This window comes from Tetranychus urticae, chromosome 3 (assembly GCF_039701765.1).
Source record: "Tetranychus urticae isolate SD_2017Ah chromosome 3, NJAU_TeUrti_SD_1.0, whole genome shotgun sequence".
NCBI lineage: Eukaryota > Metazoa > Arthropoda > Arachnida > Trombidiformes > Tetranychidae > Tetranychus > Tetranychus urticae.
This window is the reverse complement of record NC_142960.1, coordinates 18,581,014-18,602,838: the sequence shown is the minus strand read 5'-3', so window position 1 is coordinate 18,602,838 and position 21,825 is coordinate 18,581,014. Positions and strand designations below refer to the sequence as shown.

At 31.8% G+C, this 21,825-nt stretch overlaps 3 protein-coding genes across 7 annotated transcripts; all 3 read right to left on the bottom strand.

Moving 5' to 3' along the window:
* Positions 1-878: 878 nt before the first annotated feature.
* Positions 879-3,102, bottom strand: LOC107362849 (uncharacterized). Its single transcript, XM_015929987.3, has 3 exons — positions 2,546-3,102; positions 1,902-2,054; positions 879-1,834 (listed from the first exon to the last, which is right to left on the bottom strand). Exons 1-3 carry the CDS (start codon positions 2,967-2,969, stop codon positions 879-881), a joined length of 1,533 nt encoding a protein of 510 aa, XP_015785473.3. The 5' UTR covers positions 2,970-3,102.
* A 1,330-nt stretch (positions 3,103-4,432) lies between these two features.
* Positions 4,433-13,121, bottom strand: LOC107363179 (uncharacterized). 5 transcript variants are annotated; one of them, XM_089269291.1, is made up of 4 exons: positions 12,801-13,121; positions 7,285-8,336; positions 5,690-5,842; positions 4,433-5,621 (listed from the first exon to the last, which is right to left on the bottom strand). In XM_089269291.1, the coding sequence occupies exons 2-4, from the start codon at positions 7,706-7,708 to the stop codon at positions 4,621-4,623; spliced, it is 1,578 nt and encodes a 525-aa protein (XP_089125417.1). In that variant the 5' UTR covers positions 7,709-8,336; positions 12,801-13,121; the 3' UTR covers positions 4,433-4,620. The 5 variants fall into 5 exon arrangements, with proteins under 5 accessions (XP_089125417.1, XP_089125416.1, XP_015785849.1 ...); XM_089269290.1 differs by lacking the exon at positions 12,801-13,121 and adding an exon at positions 9,510-9,741; XM_015930363.3 differs by lacking the exon at positions 12,801-13,121 and adding an exon at positions 8,826-9,134.
* Positions 13,122-13,501: 380 nt separating this feature from the next.
* On the bottom strand, positions 13,502-19,783 carry LOC107363181 (uncharacterized). Its single transcript, XM_015930365.3, has 8 exons — positions 18,761-19,783; positions 18,570-18,699; positions 18,366-18,505; positions 18,053-18,146; positions 17,823-17,992; positions 17,299-17,758; positions 15,307-17,219; positions 13,502-14,852 (listed from the first exon to the last, which is right to left on the bottom strand). Exons 1-7 carry the CDS (start codon positions 18,804-18,806, stop codon positions 16,994-16,996), a joined length of 1,266 nt encoding a protein of 421 aa, XP_015785851.1. The 5' UTR covers positions 18,807-19,783; the 3' UTR covers positions 13,502-14,852; positions 15,307-16,993.
* Between the last annotated feature and the right edge of the window lie 2,042 nt (positions 19,784-21,825).

Genomic DNA, 21,825 nt, shown 5'->3' with positions numbered 1-21,825 from the left:
AAATTCTGAAGATTGAATTTTTTTCTTCTTTTTTTTAAATTTCCTCATAGAAACTGATGATGTGATGCAGCAGATGAAGTGCAGATTACTGAACTCGACTTATTGATAAACTATAAAAATATAAAGATATAATTCCAAGAGAAAGGATTTCAAACCAAATTGATATTTCCCAATACTAGTTTGCTTCGTGTTTTCATGAAGCGTTGATACCAATCAAGATTTCCTGATTTACTGGCGCCAATAGTTGAGTTGCCATCTTATCATGAAATTGTTTCATCTTCTATTATTGTATACAATATAAAATAGCAGGGAAACTACTAGTCTTAAGTCTAGATAAAGAGACCGTAGTTATACACCTGACCTGAAACTAAATGGAAGATTAATTAGCTTAAAAAAAGCAATGATCAAGGATCAACAGAATATAAAAGTGCTGATTTTACTTCATTATTGTGTTATTGAAATTTTCTCAAAAATCATCAGAGCCAAACAAAATTGCGATAAGCCAAAGAAAAGTCCGAAGTAAAGTGAATTTTAGTTAATCATGAATATTTTATTTGACAACAAACGTAATGATAATACATGTTATATTATAATTTAATAACACAATATAATATTATAACATAATATAATAATGACATAAATATTCCTAATAGCTGATAATTAATTCTTGATCTTTATTAAAGATGGTGCTGTTAAATTTTTTATAAAAAGTTGACTTCGTTAGATGATTGACAAATTGTGTGAATGTACAATTGAGAAAAGTCCTAAACTATGACCTAAACTGAACTAAGTCCTTAATTTTCACCTTTGCAATTTAAAATAGCAAATACAATGAGATTAGAGCAGATTCTAAACACAAACTCACAAAGTTTGAAATTTTATGATGAAGATTTATTCGAATCATTAGCGATTGAAATTATCTCCATTTTTACCCAACCTACTTTAGGTGAGTGAAGATTGGTATTAGTTGCATTATTTGGAAGTGATTTTTCTCCATAAATATTGTCTTTCTCGGTCGATACTTTGGGTTCCCATTTGGATCGAGTAACTTCAAGCCAAACACAAGTGGCAACCGGAATGATTAAAATGATTGCCGCAATAATGAATGTCAATCCCGGGTTACTTTTGATGGTCAAGCTAAGCGTTACCTTGTACATAAAGGCTGAAAACGAAGCACCATACGAGGCAAAGATGGTAATCATTGTGAATATTTTAGCGACTTCATTGGAATCAATCATGTTTGCAATCAAAGAAAAGAAGGCGGCAATTGAAATCCTATGAAGTGCACCAGCTATATATGTAAAGGTGAAACCATATGGAGTCAAGACGACTCCATGGATGAAGTTCATGGCGACAACAGAGAGAGACCCGAGAATTCCTATTATTGGATCAGACAAACCAAGACATGTTTTCAATACAAAAGGACCGAGGGAGGTTGCTAGAGCAGGAATAATCGATAACAGTGAATGCATCGTTGAATATTTTTGAGCTGACCAACCATAGATTAGCTCAGCGTACCGCAAGCCATACGTTTCTTTACCATGAAATGCACCTAAACATAGAATTCCTGATAATACAAGTAATAATAGACGAGCTCGTCCAGCATTGGGTCGTGTCTTGAAAAAGGGGGAAAACACATTCGAGAATTTATTTCTATACTTTTCAGATGTTGCTACGGGCATATTTTTCAGTTTGAAAATACTTGCAAGTAACATTGCTATCAACAGAAGGATTGTTGACAGACTTAGAAGCCCAATATAATTACGTGCTTGACCGCCAACCCACGGCTTCATCATCAGAACCTGTCTACTGATATATGTACCAATAAAGCCAGCTTTACAAAGGCAATGGAAAAAACAAGTTAGAATTTTATTCAAGCTGAATATTTACAATTAACTTACCGCTCATACTGACAAACTCCATAATAGCAAATCTAACGATTAACAGCTTCGGTGGAGTTGACCAGGCAACGTATGTATAACAAGCACCATAAATCAGGAACATTCCTCCTCCTAATGCAAATGGTACATAAGTGATTAAAATAAAATATGAACCTATTGTTAGAATAAGAAATTAAGAAATAATTAGAGTTTTATTACATCAACAAATCAACATAATTTAACGCTTATCAATCCATGTTAATAATTGTTCGTTTAATTTATGTGGAGTTTATGTTATCGGTTTTGATGATCTTCATGATGAATATTTGATATCAATAGATCAATTGGTATTAATAACTGTTAGGAAATGTAGGTGTTTAGGTTCAATTAAAGTCAAATCAGATTAGGTTGAATTTAATAACTTGTAGTTTACCAATTTTTTTATAAAAATGATGACATGGATTGTCTAAGGCAAAGGTTGTACAACTCAATGTACACTAGTTTCACGCATAAGTTAATTTTTAATAAGCGCCGTCCACTATATTACCAATGGTATTATTAAGCATCTTACTTATAGTAGATAGCGTTTATAAAAAAAAGATATCCGTGAAACTAGTGTAGTCGTTTAACTAACGCATGAAAAAGGGAATGACAAAGATACATACTGAGTGAAAATAGATATGCGTTTACAAGCAAAATAATCGATTGAAGTGTATTGGCGCATAAGGCTATTAAGACCATAAATTTGAGATGATGAGGATATTTATCCAGCCAACATCCTAAAAATGCGGCCACAATGGTTCCTGGTATGTCTGTGATGTAAAATTGCCAATATTTGATATAATAAGCATGAACAACAATCATGTAAGCGTTTTCTCCTGTACTGTGTTTCTCCGTCACACTTAAACAATATTTAGCTGGTAAATGCAAATCATTAATGCACTTTTTATCCTCAGCAAGTTGTACAACAGTAACATTTTGTAAATTATTGGCAATACCAAACAGTAATAGGCAAAGGTCAAGTTTCATTAGACCTACAAAATCAACAAAACGTCTCCAGGATGACATTTTTTTGGACGACATTTCCATTCTATGGATAACACAGCAGAAGAAGGAATTGATTGAAATACTTGGACCTTTTTTTTACTATGAATTGCGATTGTTGGTAAAAATTAGTCAGTTTTTTGTGGAGCACTTGAACAATTTAAATGAAAAGAAAGCAATTATTCCTCCATAACTTGTCAAATGTTGGAGTTTGGGTTGAGATTAAGTCAAAGTAAGGTTTTACGGACTAATGATGAGCTTCAAAACGAAATCACAACCTTCGCTTATTAATGGTAAAATTAATAATTAATAGACAGTTGAACAAACAAGTTTAATTGCTTTTTATCGGAAATTAATGATTAATCAGAATTTCTCTTCGCTTCTTCCAGTTCATGTGGATTTGCTCCAACATTGGACTTTTGTTGTTGAAAATTAGTTCAATCATCATTTTAAACCTTAGATTTAATTTTGAAAGATTAACCTGATTCGTTTACCCTTCTTAACCAGGTTAAACTCCACAGTCCGTAACCCTTACTCTTGTCGAACTAAATGCTAGTTACAACAAGACTCCGAACAATGAATTCGAACTCTCAGGATCATTCAGAGCCACATTCTGAGAGTACCGACCTTTTCCGATTGGATGGTATTTGTCACATTTTTATATTATAATTTATACAAAGATAAGCGGTAAAGCTCAAGAAAAATCGATCAACTGAACGATACGTAAGCACGAATATCTTTTGACCAATTTTTTGAATTTATATTTCATTGACTCTTGTTAACCAGTCAACTGGTTAACTGAAAATCCATGTTATAAGTTAATTTCAAGTGGAATCTGTTTGTTACTCAATTTATGGATAAACATTTTTAATGTTTACTAATCAAATGATTGTATTTACTGATTGCTTGTTAACATTTCCTACTGATTGTTGTTATATAATAACCCTGTGATAATCATCATGTATCAAGTATATTAATCTTGAAATGGTGAAATGCTTCAAGATTCAAGTTGACAATTGAAGATTACACTTTTTCATTTCATTACTTTAAAATGTTCACCAGCTTCAAATAATTCAAATTTTAACCATTTGATCGTTAATTCGGATTTGCGCAAATTGTTTTGAATAATCTCAATCTAAGAACTTTTTATCCGATAGAAACACTTGAATTTGTCTAAATTTCAATTTATAATAATTCTTTTCGATTTTACAGGACTCTTCATAAAACGATTTTCTTGTACCTTTTTACAAGCATTTTCGTGTTTTCTGATGTCGCAGAATGACAAACCGAGATGATAATACAAAAATTAATTCGATTGCATATTGAAGTTATTAGCATTTAATCGCCGTAAGGTGCAAACTTAATGGAAGCTTAAGCAATTAATATGCTGACTTAAAATTTCAATGCTCAACATAAACAATGTTGATTGGAATTGATATCAGCCAAGCAAACTTGCAAACAAAATTGCGATAAGCAATAGAAAAGTCCGAAGTAAAGTGACTTTGGGGTTTAGTTAATCATGGATAATATTTTATTTGACAACAAATGTAATGATAATATCTAAAATGTAAATTTGATGAAAAGATGTAATTACACAAAAAAAGTAAACTTAGACTAAGATTTTGGTCACAATATCGTAATAAAAAATATGTTCGCGTAAATATTCTTAACAAAAAAAATGATAAAAGTCAATTGATTAAAACTTGTCCGACACATTAGAAACATTCATAATGGTTAAATTTTTGATCTTCATCAAAGATGGTGTAGTAGGTGGGTGAAGATTGCCATTAGTTGTATTATCTGGAAGTGATTTTTGTCCATAAATATTGTCTTTCTCAGTTGATACTTTTGGTTCCCATTTGGATCGAGTAACTTCAAGCCAAACACAAGTGGCAACTGGAATGGTCAATATGATTGCCGCAATAATGAATGTCAATCCTGGGTTATTTTGAATGGTGGCATTGAAAGTTCGTGTGTACAAAAAGGCTGAACCCAAAGCCCCATACGAGTCAAAGACAGTGATCAATGTGAATATTTTAGCAGCTTCATTGGAATCAACCATGGTTGATATCAATGAACGGAAGGCGACAAATGAAATCCTGTGAAGTGCACCAGCAATATATGTAAAGATGAAACCATATGGAGTCAAGACGACTCCATGGATGAGATTCATGGCGAAAACAGAGACAGTCCCGAGAATTCCTATTATGGAGTCAGACAAACCTAGACAGGTTTTCAATACATGAGGTCCGAGAGAGGTTGCTAGAGCAGGAATAATCGATAACAGTGAATAGAGTGTTGAATACTTTTCAGCTGACCAACCATATACTCGCTGAGCGTATTGATAGCCAATCGTTTCTTCACCATGAAATGCACCTAAACATAGGGTTCCTGATAGTACAAGTAATAATAAACGAACTCGTCCAGCATTGGGTCTTCTCTTGAAAAAGGCGGCAAACAAATCTTTCAATCGAGATACTTTGAACACGTCAACAATCACATGTCCCAATTTACGTTTAGCATTTTCAGGTGTTGCTACAGGCATGTTTTTCAGTTTGAAAACACTGGCAAGCAATAGTGTTGTGAACAGAAGGATTGTTGATAGACTAAGAACTCCAATATAATTACGTGCTTGACCGTCAACCCATGGCTTCATTATCAGAATCTGTCCACTGATATATGTACCAATAAAACCGGCTATTCAAAGACAATAGAAGAAGCAAATTAGTAAATTTATTCAAGTAAAATATTTACAATTAACTTACCGCTCATACTGACAAACTCCATAATAGCAAACCTAACGATTAACAGCTCAGGTGGAGTTGACCAGGCAACGTATGTATAACAAGCACCATAGATCAGAAACATTCCTCCTCCTAATGCAAATGGTACATAAGCGAATAAAATTGCATATGAACCTGTTGATAGGATATGAAATTAAGAAATGATTAGAATTTTATTACATCAACAAATCAACATAATTTACTGCTTCTCAATCAATGTTAATAAATTGTTTGTCGAATGGACGATGCTAACTATAACTTATAAATTGTTATTTTCAATGAAAATTTAATAAACATAAGAAAGGTTCAAAATGTTAAGTTTTTATTTGCACGATTCGCCATATTATTTGATATCAATCAGTTAAAAATTGTTAGAAATTCAGTTGTTTCAAATCAACTATTATAAATTCAAAATTAGATCAGGCTAAATTTACTAATTTGTTAATAAAAATGATCAGTTATTTGAAAGGTGACATGGATTGTAAACGATTAACATTGTTAGTTGTCATACAGTTTACATGCATAAAGTTAATACGAAACTATCTGTTACTTATTTTTCTGAATTTAGATTATTTATTACCATTGGAATGGTTTCATACTTGATCTTAGAAGTGAAGAGGCTCACAAAGATCAGATTCATCATTAAAGGAAATTACCATCGAACGCAACTATCTCAATATGAAACATCTAATCATTATTAACTATTATAATTGCAGTCAGGAACACGTTGCTCATCTTTTAGGAGATACATTTCAAAAGGAATACCAACAATCAAATAAATCATGAAAAAATTCTGGAAATGGCGGTAATTCAAATCCAGATTCTAAAGCTTTTTCAAGGGCTAATCAACAAAATGGACCTAATGGCCTTGCTTGCTTGCCTAATTTAGTGACTTCCAGGGTTCTAAGGGCTAATGAGCAGCAATTGCTTCCAATGTTATAAGTGCTAGTGCGGTATCAGCTTGAAGATTCCAAAAACACAATTTGTTAAAATTCTGAATTTTTTATGCATAATTAGATTACAGAAATATGAATACAAGCGCATTGACTTATTAGCCCTGAAAAATTGCTCATCTGCAAATATCAAATTGTTTATTTAATAATCAGTAACCAATGCCACCTAATTAAGAGTAAACTAGGAGAAATAAAGAAAAATTGTCAACAAATGCAGCAAATGTTCATTACAAGTAGCAAAATCTGTTGGAATAGAGTACTTCACCAGAAAAAAAGTAAGGTTAAGGTTAATTGCTTTGAAAATAGATAGAATGTAAATGATAACAATACAACACTGCAGCAATTAAATTCAAATTGTAGTTTTTTTTGAAATTACGAGCTACACTTTAAATTGAAAGCAAATCAAACAAAAAACAAGCTGATAGGCAAACATTGAAATTATTGTTGGAATAGTAAGGAAAAGTAATGTTAACCTTGATTTTTTCGTGGTGAATATAAAGGTAAATAAAGAGTACATTGATTGGATTGGCAATGTTGATATAATGGTTTAGTAAATTGATTGAGTTGCAATTAATTGTTGGTTAATAAAAAAAAGGGAAAGACAGAAAGACAAAGATGACTTACTAAGTGAAAATACATATGCATTTACAAGCAAAATGATCGATTGAAGTGTCTCAGCGAATAAGGTTAGCAAGACCATAAATTTAAGATAATGAGGATATTTATCCAGCCAGTATCCTAAAAAACCGGATACAATGGTTCCTGGTATGTTCATGATGAAAAATTGCCAATTTTTGATATCATCAGCATGACGAAGAATTATTTGGGCATTTTCTGCTGTATTGTGTTTCTCCGTAATAGTTAAACAGTAACTAATTGTCAAATTTAAATCATTAATGCACTTTTTATCCTCAGCAAGTTGTACAACAGTAACATTTTGTAAATTATTGGCAATACCAAACAGTAATAGGCAAAGGTCAAGTTTCATTAGGCCTACAAAATCAACAAAACGTCTCCAGGATGACATTTTTTTGGACGACATTTCCATTCAATGGATAACACAGCAGTAGAAGGAATTGATTGAAATACTTGGACCTTTTTTTTACTATGAATTGCGATTGTTGGTAAAAATTAGTCAGTTTTTTTTGGAGCACTTGAACAATTTAAATAAACTCAATCAAGTTGGTTAAACAGTAAAGTTAAACATCAACTGATTATAATGATAATTAGTAGAAAACAAAAAGAAGGCAATTGTTCCTTTCAAAAAGCATAAGTTGTTGTCAAATGTTGGAGTTTGGGTTGAAAATTACCGGTAAAACTCTTCTTTTCCGATTTCTCAAATAATTACAATTCACAATTGATGAACAGATTGGTGATGGCGATGAGGTTGATATAATTAACGGTGATAATAGAGATGACAGGTATCTTGTTTGAATAATCTGTTGAAAATTCATTCAAATTGAACGTCGACTGGAAGAAGCGCAAACCTTTGTGACCAGATTGTTTACCCAAAGTGTCTCTGGTTATCTCTGGTTCAAATCTTTCTTTTGCTTCTATTGGCTCCTTTGTTTCTCCTACTAAATCAGGTTGACTAATATGTTGACCTTAAAGATGTTGATCTTGAAAATGAGTAATGAGGTCGACAGTTGACTAAAAGGTTAGTTCAGGTTGAAGACCTAATGACAGTTGAGTTGAAACAAAGAGAAAGAAAAAAAAGGATTAGAAAAATGGTTTAACCAGAGAACAGAAAAAGAAATGTAAATATGGCGTTAAACTATGAAATTAAATAATAAATGAATAAATGATCATTTTACCAACAGGAATGTAAAACAAATACATGATGAAAATGAAAAGGTTTATCCGATAAACGAGTAAATTGTTTACTGATTAACTTGAATCACTGTAGCAATGGTTTTTATAATAAGCACAAAATAAAGGATAGGAAAAAACGGTTGAGAGAGAGATTAGACTGATGATGATATTGAAAGGCAGAGAGTGAAGAGAGAGAGAGAGATGGGAAGTCATCTGAATAAATAAATCTTAAAAACATCATTTATGGAATTTTTTGGCTCATTTTTTCGACATTTTTGCATCTTTTGCACCATCATGATAACATGATTGTTTCTTAATCAACACCAATCATGTAATTTACAAGCTAAACTTACCTTTTCTTGTTTGTTTGCTTTACAGAGTTACGAGGTTATAACAAAGGTTCACTTTTGTTTTATTGAATGTGTCACTTTTGCTTGCTTGTCATTAATTAGGTAAAAAGGTTTATTCCGAGAGTTGTTAGGTTTAATTATCTTAACTAAATCAAATAATTGCTGGATGATCAGGTAAACGTTGTTGATTAACACAAAAATTAACAACACTTTGGTTAACTTTAAGGATTGAAAGTCAGGAGTGAGTTAATGTGTGCTAACATTGGGTATTATATTGAAAAAGGGAAGACTCAAGACAAACCTTGACATAAAGATGAAGTTGATTGCAAGATGATTTGATCATGATTCAATTTCAACAGCATTGTTGAATTGTGTTCAATTGCTAACAACTAGCGATTAAAAATAGCGATAACATGATAAATCTAAAAGAGTTATTGTTACAAGTTCATTGTTCAATTCGTTTCAATACATAGATTGACCTGAATCTTCTAGAATCGCCAAACCAGACAAAATGAAAATGAAAATAAATGAAACCCAAAAAAAATTGAAATAAAAATGAACCCAAAATGCATACCAATGGTAATAAAACAAAAAGGCAAACCAGAAAATGAAACCCAAACCCGAATCTTGACTCAATTGAAATGAAATTGAATAACAAGCTTCTTAATCAGATTTTCAATAACTTACATTTTCTTAGCGGTTAAGTAACTGTATTAAATAATGTTGATAGCAATCTACTTGCTAATTGTTGGTAACAATTTAATAATAAGACAAAGTTCAATTGACAGGAAGCAGTAAAACTAGATTTAATTAGATAATCAGATGATATGTTTAATGATGATTTAACAGTAAATGCAATTGCTTTTTTATTCAAATCTTTGTTTGATTCACCTGAAAAATAATGTTGATGACAAGTTAGGTTTTAGTGCATCTTTGTGTTCATCTTAGTTGATTGCTATTTATTGTTCACAATAATTGTTTGTCATCAACATCGTTTATTGTTTATTAACAATAATCTGATTAACAGGCTGATTAAAGTGTTGATGACGCTAAACCATGATGATACAAATGATTACCATGAGTATCAACTTTTCTGGTTAAAACCTAAACAATAAGGTGACTTTCCCAGACCTTGAAGTTTAAAGCAAACAAGATTTGATTACACCTAAAACATTCAATAACCACTCCAAATTGATTAGCTGCTAATTGTTGCCAACAAATTAATGTAATAACTTCATTTTTCTCATCAAACTTCTCAGAATATTTGGGATCATCTTTTCAATGTTTTCTGGTTATGTTTAGATATTTTCATACAAAAATATCACAGTTTAGGCCTTTTATTTTCAAGGTTTCACTTTGGGTTTAACTTTGGGTTTGACCATTTAACTAATCACTTTTCTGGACAATTAATTGATTTGAATGGAAAGGTGTTTCTTTTAAATGTTAATTAAATGTGAAATCTATCAATTCTTATTAGCTGGTTAGAATCGGGTTGAATCTGGTTAATATTATTGTTATATCTTGTGCGAGTTTCAATGTTTTGCTTTTCATTCACCCGATCTAGTGATGGCTATCGTCGCATAGTAAACTTGACCTGAGACTGATGAAAACACTTTTAAGTTACGCGCCAGGTCTTGTCTTGTTAAAGGAAAAGGTCAGAGGAAAAGGTTCGATTACTTTCTATTCAGTTTTGATTAAGTTTTGACGTGATTAAGTTGATTTTACGAAGAAATTTGTTCAGTTTAAAAAATCGAATTGAATTTTTTCGACTTTTTGTCTCGAATAAAGACTGAACTCATAATTCAGTCACATTATTTAACTGAACTGCAATCTACATGAAGTCAGATTTTATCGTCGCAAGTCAACTATGCGAGGTTAGCATCAATAGATCGCTCTGTTATTTTCAATGTTTTGTTTTAATTTATATTTCATTGACTCTTGTTATTTCAAATTGAATGTTAACCAGTTAACTGGTTAACTGAAAATCCATGTTATAAGTTAATTTCAAGTGGAATCTGTTTGTTACTCAATTTATGGATAAACATTTTTAATGTTTACTAATCAAATGATTGTATTTACTGATTGCTTGTTAACATTTCCTACTGATTGTTGTTATATAATAACCCTGTGATAATCATCATGTATCAAGTATATTAATCTTGAAATGGTGAAATGCTTCAAGATTCAAGTTGACAATTGAAGATTACACTTTTTCATTTCATTACTTCATTACTTTAAAATGTTCACCAGATTCAACTAATTCAACTAATTCAAATTTCAATCATTTGAATGTTCCATGCAAAATTTGTATAAAATCATTCTAAATAATCTTTAAGAACCTTTCATCCGATAACTGAATACAATAAAATTGATACTATTTTCCTAATTTCATTGTTAAAGATAAAACGTTCATTGAATTTGTCAAATTGTTTCACCAAAAATCAAGAGACTGTCAAGCTAACTGTTACATATCGACAAAGAGCCTTTTTAATAGTTCAATCCCTGAAATTCAGAAACACTTTAGTTGCTTCTAAAGGTAAGAATCTAATGAAAGGTGAGAAAAATTTGAATTGAAATATCAAACATCAACACCGTTCTTAATGTTGCTTGTAAATTGTAAATTTCAATTGAGAAACAATTTTCTTTTACATTTTTACTTGAATATAAATGAGCCTGATGTGATGGAAACATTTCTTGGATCAGAATGATACTTTTACCAGAATTACCAACAATTTTGAACTGTTTTGTATTTGGAAGTATTTAGATGGTTGTTATTGAAGTCAATTTGGTAAAGTAAGCTAGGAAAATTATATTGATGATATTGGTGCATGATAACTGATTGTAACAATTAGTAAAAATTATTTATGGCTAAGGAATGAAAAGGAACAGAAAAAGTGTTTACTGTTTGACATCAATCAATCATTACTGTCTTATGAGAAACCTGGATTGGTTACGAAAATTCAATTGTTTAACACAAATTAACATTGATGTGTGTGTTCAAGTTAAATTATCTGATTGTCTACATCTAACTGTACAACAATTTAATAGCAAATGGCATTAATAAATTACAGTTTCATAATTATGATCAACAGTAAAAACTGACTAAAAAGACATTCAAATGAAGGGAAACCAGCAAAGAAATGATATAAAATAAAAACAGTTGCCGACATACAGAAAACAGTTGACAGTTCAGATGGTTAACAATCGGAAAAAAATGATACAGAGAAGACAAAAGACCATCAAAATTATGATGATGATGATGGAGACGATATTGTTGATGATGATAAAGAGGAGGACAGTTTGAGCTCCCTGTTGATTGTAAATGGCCTGAAATGAGCGACAAGATGGTGATTAAAGTGATGAAGATGATGATGATTATTCATTGAAATATCAACATTTGATAATCACCTAAATGATCATCATTCATACGGGTTAATCTTCCTCTCTTTCTATCTTCCTCACCATCATCATCATCACAGACATCAGAGTCATAATTATGATCGTCTTTATCATCACCATATTTTTTATTATAACATTCATTGCAATGTTAAGACGACTTTTTATGCTTCCATTTTTACAGTTTTTTTTCTGGTTTTCTCAAAATTTTTCTGGTTTCTTTTGTATTTTTGATTGTTTTTCCAATTGTCGACCAATTGTTGTGAATCCAGTTAATCACCCGCTCAACTGGCCTGACTCCTTGTTGTGACCGCTCACAATGGGCGTGCGAACGCTAATCAGACGGCATTATTAGCGCCCGTTTGGACGACCACAAAAAGGAGCCAAGCGCTTGTTCACCAAATTATTCATTATTTAACCAGCAATTTGGAGTCCATCTAATTACTGTAAATTATAAATGCTAATCAACTGCTGTTAAAACATATACAACCCGAAACTACACTTTAACTGAACAACAGCAAACATAAAGGTTGGTAAACATTTTGTTTTGTTGATTTATTTCACTTCATTTTGGTGACTTACCATTTAACTTTTTTCGCGTCGGATTTACAATTAATTTTCCATCTTGATTGGTGTTAACTGGTTTCTTCCGTTGGTTATTTGGTTACATTTTTGATAATCAACTAGAAATTAGTGTACTTTTAACACCTTTAAACAAAAAAGACGCACAAAAATGGTATTGAAAGAAAAAATTAGGTAAAAATAAATGTGTCTCAATATTGACTTGTTACTTGAAAACTGGTAAAATGTGACCATAAGAGCGATAGTTTTCAGTGAGAGTTCAATCAATTGATAATGACCTCTAATCACTGTTAATCAGTTGATTTGATAAAGATTATTGTAACCAATAGAATCAAGTTAAATCGTAATATTCCCAGATTTTTGAATATCTTGCCTTGATTTTTAGTCTTTATCAGGAATTAGGTTTTCTCTTCATTTTGTCTCATCATCACCATCATTTTTCGTCATTTTCATCATCAGCAAAAACCATTTAGATCACTTTTTAATCAACACAATCTAGATTGTGACTCCAGTGTCACTAATATTTACTGTTTATTGTTAATTAATCAAACAATTTTATCAATCAATTGACATGTCAAGAAGTCTTTGATTGTCTATTCCACTTACGAGAATGCAAAGTTTCCATCAAATAATGATCAATCTATATTGTCCTCCATCTTTACATCTCACGCACACAATTAAAACAATTGTGAAGGAAACAATTAGTTTTATCCGTTTTTTTGTTAATAATTAAAAAGGATCAAGCAAAAGAGCAGACAAAAAACACTCATTGAATGCCATCAACTCTATGCGATACACCAATTGTTACAGCAATCATTTTATCATCTCAAAATGTGGTTAATTCAATTTATCCAGTTTTAGATTGTTATAAGTCAATATGAAGACGATATCCAAATTGGCCAGAATCAAACAGCAAATGGATGACAAAATTTAGGATCAGTCAGTTCGAACCGGTAAAGTCATGTTGCTCATCGATTCCTGTGTCGCCTTAAATATGGGCTTAGCCGAAGGTTGAATTTTGATTATACCGTTAAAGATTGCCATTTCAAGTTTCCTAATCGTTGATAATATGACAAAAATGAACTTTGTATGTTTACTTGTGATCATTAATCCTTATAACACATGGTTAGCTTTATCAGTTGATTTCAATATAAGTTTTTCATGTTTATTTCAATGCAATCCGATCCGTTAATTTGCTAAATTTCCTCTCCTTTATTAGCATTATTAACAAGGAAGAATCTAATTGGCTGGTAAAACTGTTTTTTTTACTTTAATCATCATCATCGTTGAGCTTTGATGAGCCATTTAGCCTCATTAACTGGAGTAATGACCTCAATCAGGACTAGGTACTTTTTTTATGCAATTTATCCAACTTTTATCAGCCAGTAGTTGATATTAGTGTTGATTGTAGATGTATCCCGATTTATATAACTGATTAAATGAAATGTTTGTGGGCAAATGTCCAGCCTTGAGGTTCGCTTAAAAATGCCTTTGCTTTTTGTTTCTTGTCTTGTTTCTTGTCTTGTACAATATGCTTGTCTCTGACTTTCCGATTTTTAGCTTTGCGTTCCATGGTAAGTGTACTTGAAAATTTGCCCTCTTTCCTTTTCTCTCTTTCTTCTTTGACTCATCGTCATCAATATTATTATCATCAACAGGATTCCTTTGATCAGCTTCAGCAAAAATTATAATAGTTAACTCTGCAATTGGGGGGAACAGGCAAATACACAGAATCCATACCAAGTAAGCACTGAACAAACAAAATGGACCCAAATGTCAATGGTTATAAGGTGATTCGTTTGCCAAACGGAAACAGAATTCTTACGCATAAAGTAAATTGAGAGTAAATTACAATTTTTATATGTGTGTATTATTGAAGGTGGATAAAGGTAAAGATGACTGAGAGAGGAAGCAGAGGAAGAAGAAGAAGGATGTTGTTGTCTAGTCTCTTCTGTACCAGGGGCTTGAAAGATGATGATGAGAAGCAGCAGAGGTGGGTTGATAAGGCGGAGCAATTGTAGACCTGTGTTTGCCATTAAATACACTGTTAACCTGATTGTAATTAAAATGGATGAGAGATATTGAGAGGGAAGAAAGAGAGACAGAGTGAGTGAATTAGTGAGTGAAAGAGAGAAATAGAAAGAGATGCAAGAGGGAGAGAGAGAGAGAGAACCATATGCCGTAAGAGTAAATATCTGGTAACTACAAAAAGAGATGTCAATTCATTCCGACAACCATAACCAACATCAAGTTTCTTCTAATACAGGTTATCTGATTCTTCTTATCATGAGTTTCCAAGTTTCCATAACAATCAAGAGGATGATTACTTTGATACTTTTTCATTCAAATCATCAACCTAAAATTTTTTCCCTTTACAAACTTCATTCATCATCCTGCTTTTTTTCAACCACTATTATCATCAAATTTTTCCTCTTCCTTTTTCCCTCCATGTTTTTTGGTGTCTCTCTCTCTCTCTGTCTCTCACCTTTCCATTATGGTTACTTACACAAAACAAGCATTCAATCATTTCAAGCCGTTCCTTTTCATCGTTTGCCATTTGGTTTGATACATTTTTGTCTTCTCTTCTCCTTTTCAGAGCATCCGAACCATGATGATGATGACGACGAACCATTGATGTCCTTATGGTGAATGGAAATCTTTGTGTGGATAAACACTCAAGCCAACCTGCAGATGACAACATTACCTTCGTCGGCTAAGTAGTAGTGCCGCAGGTCGCCATCGGTGATCATCTCTTCGATCAACAATAATGTTGCTTTGGAGTTTGATGATTGCAAACCGTGTGATAAGTCAAGCCGACCTGCACACCGCTACTTAACAGACTAAGAGTTGATTAAATCAGCAACCTATCCAACAGTTGATCCCGCATCTATGTTCATCTTTGTATATTGGTCTGGTAATCACTATTTTAACACAATCATTTTTGTAAGTATAGTTGATCAAGGTAAACACATTTTCACAAGAAACAGATGTAACTCCTCCTACAACTGATAAAAGTAAAAGGGGTTACACATAAATTGAAACTCCAATCAAGTATTGTAACTTGTAATCGTGAAATTGATCCAGGTAGTTCAACAATTTGTCACAGCTTTTTTTATCATCAATCCATCAGGATACCTTTAAGAAAGATATAGCTGACCGGTTAATCTTGTCAATCAAACAAGATCGCAAATTTCAATTCTTGATTGGAGTCAACTTACCAAATTACTTGAAATGGAGGGTTGAAATTATTTTCATGTGTTTATTGAAACATTAGATTTTAAAACAAAATATAATTAGAGTAAAATTTGACGATCGATTTCCTTTTAATAATACTTTTCTTTATTTTCCCGTCAAGGTAGATTTATGTTTACACAGATGCAATCAAATGATGGAAAACAACTGTAAATTACTTTCCAAACTTTCACGTATGGCTGTTAGATGGCACTAGTGACTGAAACTGGAACCGTTCTTTACAGTTGATCTTACCGTTTCTAGAAGCAATTTATTTCAAACTTGGTGGTGGACTTTGAACTACTCAGCTGTAACCACATTAAATTTCAACTATTTAGCTTAACTTAAATTGTCTGTGATTCGTGAATTCCTCATTCAGATATCAATATCCTTATTCTGTAACAAATGAGAGAGAAATAAACAAACAGTTGATGATAAACTTATATTTTAATGGATATAAAAAATGAACTCTTTCAACTCTTTCAACCATTTTAGTTACAATTGAAAGCCGTGAAGCAATGGAATTATTGTATAATCTCAAATTGTTGGATCAGGATTTGCTTTGGTTACTCCTAAAGATACAATGCTACAAAGGGTGAATAAACTATGGAGTAAAAATTACCAACTGGACAGTGATTTATGGCAAAAGATGAATCTTAAAAAGACTAGAAAATAGCTGCTATTAATGTAAGGATGAAGACTTTAAGAGGAAATACAAAATTTAAAGTATCGGTAATTTAATGGTTTACCGATGGACCTGGCTAAAGTGAGCAATTTTGGTGACATTTACATTATTTACCAATTTGTCATAAACTAATTTCAGACTATGATAAATTGTTGAATTACTTGTTTGCGTTAACATCGGACGGGATGAAGAATGACCATTGAATAACTGTTGAAACAAAATTTTGCTTCAAATAGTTGATTTGAAAAAATTACATTAGTTTGTCAAACATTTGATTTCAAAATGAATAAATCCATGAAAACGTGAAAATTGATAATAAAATGGTTAAAAAAGATGATTTGTGATTGATTCCATTGCTACATTGTCCTCTGGTATAGCTTCTGCAGGTTGCCAATTGTTGGTTAACAGTAAACGGTAAAACCATACTAAACATCAATGGGTCACTTCCAGGGCAAACATGATTCAAAACTTGATACATACAATCTCTGTAATAAAACAATCCACTGTAATAAAGATTAATTAACATTAGTAAAAACAATTGAACATATGAAACTTGATGAGCAAAGGAGAAATGTTTTTTACCAGCAAATTACTCTTTGAACCTCAGATGGCGTTCGGTAATGGTGAGCAATCCGTTGACTTTGAAGTAGAGCATTTTCGCAGTGTTGAGCTAAATAGCGAGATCGTTCAAGACAAATTTCAACCGACATCGAACCAGTTGGGTAATTTGGCCTTACACTATCATATGGTTGACTACCATAACCAGGGTATAACCCAGTTCCTGAGGACCCAGGATATGGATAACGGCCACCAATTGGGATCCTGTCTGGAGCTAAACCACCATGCAGTCCATCATTGGGTGGATAAGGAGCTGGTCCTGGAAAAGGTTCCCCATTTATTACAGGTGGACCAACAACTGTTGGATAGCCGATAAACTGACCACTAACAGTCATATCTCTGTCATTGGTGCTTGCCGAAGATGAAGACAATCTTTCTTTATCCAATGGTTCATTTGATACTTTCCTATTTGTTCCGACGATTACTTAGCATTTGGGTGAAAGAAAAGGTGTTAGTTTTATTCGTAATAAGGCTTTTAATTTACTTACTTTCATCTGATTCGTTTGATTGAGATGAGGGTTGTGTTGTCATGTTGACGCACAACCAAGACATGTTTTTGGATCGATCCACCAAATACTGGTTAACCAGATTCTGTTCCTGAGGTGTACAAGTTGTTCTGATAGATGAATGTACACAATCACGAAATCTATTGTAACGCCTGTAGAAGTACAAAAACATTAGTCCAAAATTTTGGCTGAAGCGAGATGCAAATTCTTACCAGCAATTGTATTGGTTTATCGAGCCTGGTGATGGGTTAAGGTTTTCACATTTTTTCACTTCATTACTTCGATAGCAAGGTGAATCCATGATTCCTAAAAAATGAACAAACAGCCATTATTGTAATTGATACAATACCAAAGTAAAAATCTCACTATAATAGCAACAATAATTAAATATTCAACTTCCGTGAGGGTTGTTGGTATCATAAGGTGAAAGCTATTGTATTGAAAATTGTCACTGAATAAATACTGGTAATTGTATCAACCAGCAAACCTCAAATTGATATAATTTAAAAATTAAAATTGTCTTACCTGACTCTCTATCACACTTTTGGTCCAAGTAAATCTTTGATTTATAAACCAGAGTCCAAGTTGTTTGTGATGTTAGTGAATCTCGTCGATCACAATATGGACTTAAACTCAACAAACAGTCAAGATTGTCCCTCAAATTGCTAACCAATGAAAAGATTATTAATTTAACAAATTAAATTTTAAAACAATATAAGTTATAGTTACCGGCAAGTATAAGTCAAAGGCCACTTAGGATCACCAAAATTGGATTGCTGGGAAATCATTGGTATTGTTTCTGATTGACATTGCTGAAGCTTGGCACAAACTGATGAACTTTGAATATAGTGAATGAAATCTGTTGATCATTTAAAGTAAATTAGCACAAATTAATAATAACCTTTTAATGGTAAACTTACTTGAAAATATTAAAAGAGTTATCAGCTGACTCCAATTAATGGACATGTTGCATTGGCACAAAACTAGAGGCAAAGACACTAAAAAACAGTTTGTTTCCGTATTGACAAAATCACTGATTTGATTGTTGTTTTAACAGATTGTAAATTTCACTTTATTTGATTCATTTGGTTGGTTATAAAATACAAAAGATGGACTACAATTAAGCGAAACGCTTGAACATCTAGCCATACTTGATGTTGACGACAAGTAAGCCTGAGATGATTATGATGGTAAGTTAATCAGAAAATTAACAAGTCATTGAGGGCTGATAAATGGTGGCCTAAACAATTCAAAATCAAAGCTGATCTCATTTTTTTTACATTTATTTCTCACTGATATTATTGGGAGCAAGACTGAATTGGTTACTACGTTTGTAATAAATAGCTAGTAAGACTGGATCAATTGATGATTAGACAATTTTTATTTGCCTCACAACAAAAATCAAGATTCATGCCTCTTAGTAATTAGAATCTGTGACTTAATTAAACTTATGTATATCTATTTGATACAATAATTTCAATAATCAAGGTTGCAATTAGTTTAATAGGTAAAACATCCAATGAATTTCAATACAATTCACGATAATTCCTCCATAATCAACACCAAAGATTTAAGGACAATTGCTTTGCTCTTTGACCAAGATTGAAGCCATAGATTAAATACACCAGAAAATGGTCAATTTGGTGGTCACTTTGTCTTAAAAGGCTCGTTATAAGGGTAAATCAAGGGAAGAAACGCGTTTAGAAACTGATTTAATCAATAATCCAAGTTGTGAGCTATTCCTTTGTACTGAACCCATTGATTCATGTTTTGAATTGTAAACAAGAGCAAGAATAAGATTGAAGAAAGGATCTATTATGTCTTAAATCACAACAATTAACATTAAATTAAAGATGTCCAAGAGTCTGGTAAACACAAATCAAATTGTTAATTTGGTACATTTTATAATTGCTGACTTAAAAATAAAATTAGTCAACATTGAAAGTTTCCATCGTCATGGATACATAAATAACCGGTTCTTTTCAAATTGAAATTTCAATGTTAATGATTAACATGTTTTCTCGTTCTCAATGATTGAAACTGTTTTTCAATAACAATGTTATTGTAATTATGCGCATGTTGCAGATATTTAAATCTATTTTCAGTTTCACTTAAGCTACTAAAACAGCTTGACTGTAATCAAGTCAATCACAATCACAATTAGCTAATTTGTGTTATAACATAATTGTTGGATAGAAACTCCAATTTTTGAACGATATGATATATTACATGTACCATTAAATGTCAAAGACACTTAAACCAGTCAACAGTTCACCAAAAAATCAATAGATTGAATGACCTTTAATCTGGTAAATCGAAATGGTTAGAAACTAATTTCAAATGTTTCGATCTTTTAAAATAAATTGTTCAAAATTAATGGCAAGATGTGAGAAATTAATAAAACTAAGAAATTATTCCGATTAGTTTAAATGAAAAGAAATGAGAATTGAAAAAAAATTTGACAAAAGTAAATTATTTTGAAGCAATTATTGGAAAGAGCTAAAAGATTACTCATTGAAATGTTGGAATCAATAACTAATATTAAGAGTGTTGGTATCAAGTGATTAATGCAAATTTAATTGAAAATGTCAAAGTAATCAATCAAATTCACTGAAAATTACAATAAACAGACAAAAATGAAGCAAAAGCAACAATGGAATTGGGAAAAAGTGTTGCTTTGAAGTGTGAAACAAATGAGAAATTTTCATTAATCCTGATCAACAATTGCATCTGAAAGACTAAACAATTAAAAAATACACCGATGTATATCAATTGCGGTTGCAGATATTTAAATTGAACAGTTATTTTGATTAAGAGATGCTTGGATTTGTCTTGATTAACTCCTCAATTGTAACAATAATTTGTATCCCTAAAAATAAATTCAAAATAAGGGATAAAATGCCCAAACTTTGCTCAAGAAATACCCAAACCTTTATTATCTCTATAATTTTTCTTCTCTCTTCTTCTTCTCAATTCTATATAATAATCATCATCAACATCATCATCATCATTCAATGTAATTCAACGTTCTCATCACATCTAAAACCCATTCCAGCATAGTTTTTCATCTCGATCATGGGATTGAAGAAAAAGCAAAAAAGAAGGAAAAAGAAGGAGCAAAATTTTTCCATTGAATCTGAATGGAAAGACTTGAACGAAAGGAATAACCTTTTGCCATAGAGTCTCTCTTTTCTCATCATCATCACCATCACCATCACTATCATCATCATCATCATTTCGTCTTCTCCTTCTTCTTTTTTCTTCTCCTGCCTTTGCCTTCCTTTGCTTTTGCCTTTACTTTCATTTATCGTCCTCATATTTTTATTTTGCTGCCTGTAAAAAGCCTTTAACATCAGGTTAAGGATTATCGAACAAATAGAAACTCAGAATGGCGCAGAATCTTCCATAGGAATTGTTATTCTCCTTGTTTTTTCCTCTTCCCATGAAAATTGCTTCTTGGTAGATTCAAGAACCTATAAGGTTAGGAATAATATCAACCTAGAACGAAAATGATAAGAAAAAAAATAAATTTAGTTGGTTGAAAATGAGAAAAGGTAAGATTGAAGATAATCACGGTTTCAATCCTGTTGATTAACAGTAACTTTGACGATACCCGAGAAATCAATTTTAAATGAGAGTTAATCAGTTTGCATTGAAATTTGTTTTTATTTCATGAGAGCGAGAGAAAAAAGTTAAATCAAATTTGGTTATATTTATATAAGTTTAATAGTTGCTCATCAAAATCAACCTGATTTTGTCTTTTGGAATATCATTTAAAAATGAAATGTAAAAATGATTAGCATTGGGATAAGAGTAAAGGGTTCAATATATATATATATGTATATTTATATATATTTTTATGTATATATGTATAGTCAATGGATGCGGCCGATGATCATGATGCATTCATTTTAAGTGTGATTAGTTATTTTTGAGTTTTCGTTTTTTGTTTTCTGTGCTGTTTTCAGTGGCATTTTGTTTTGTT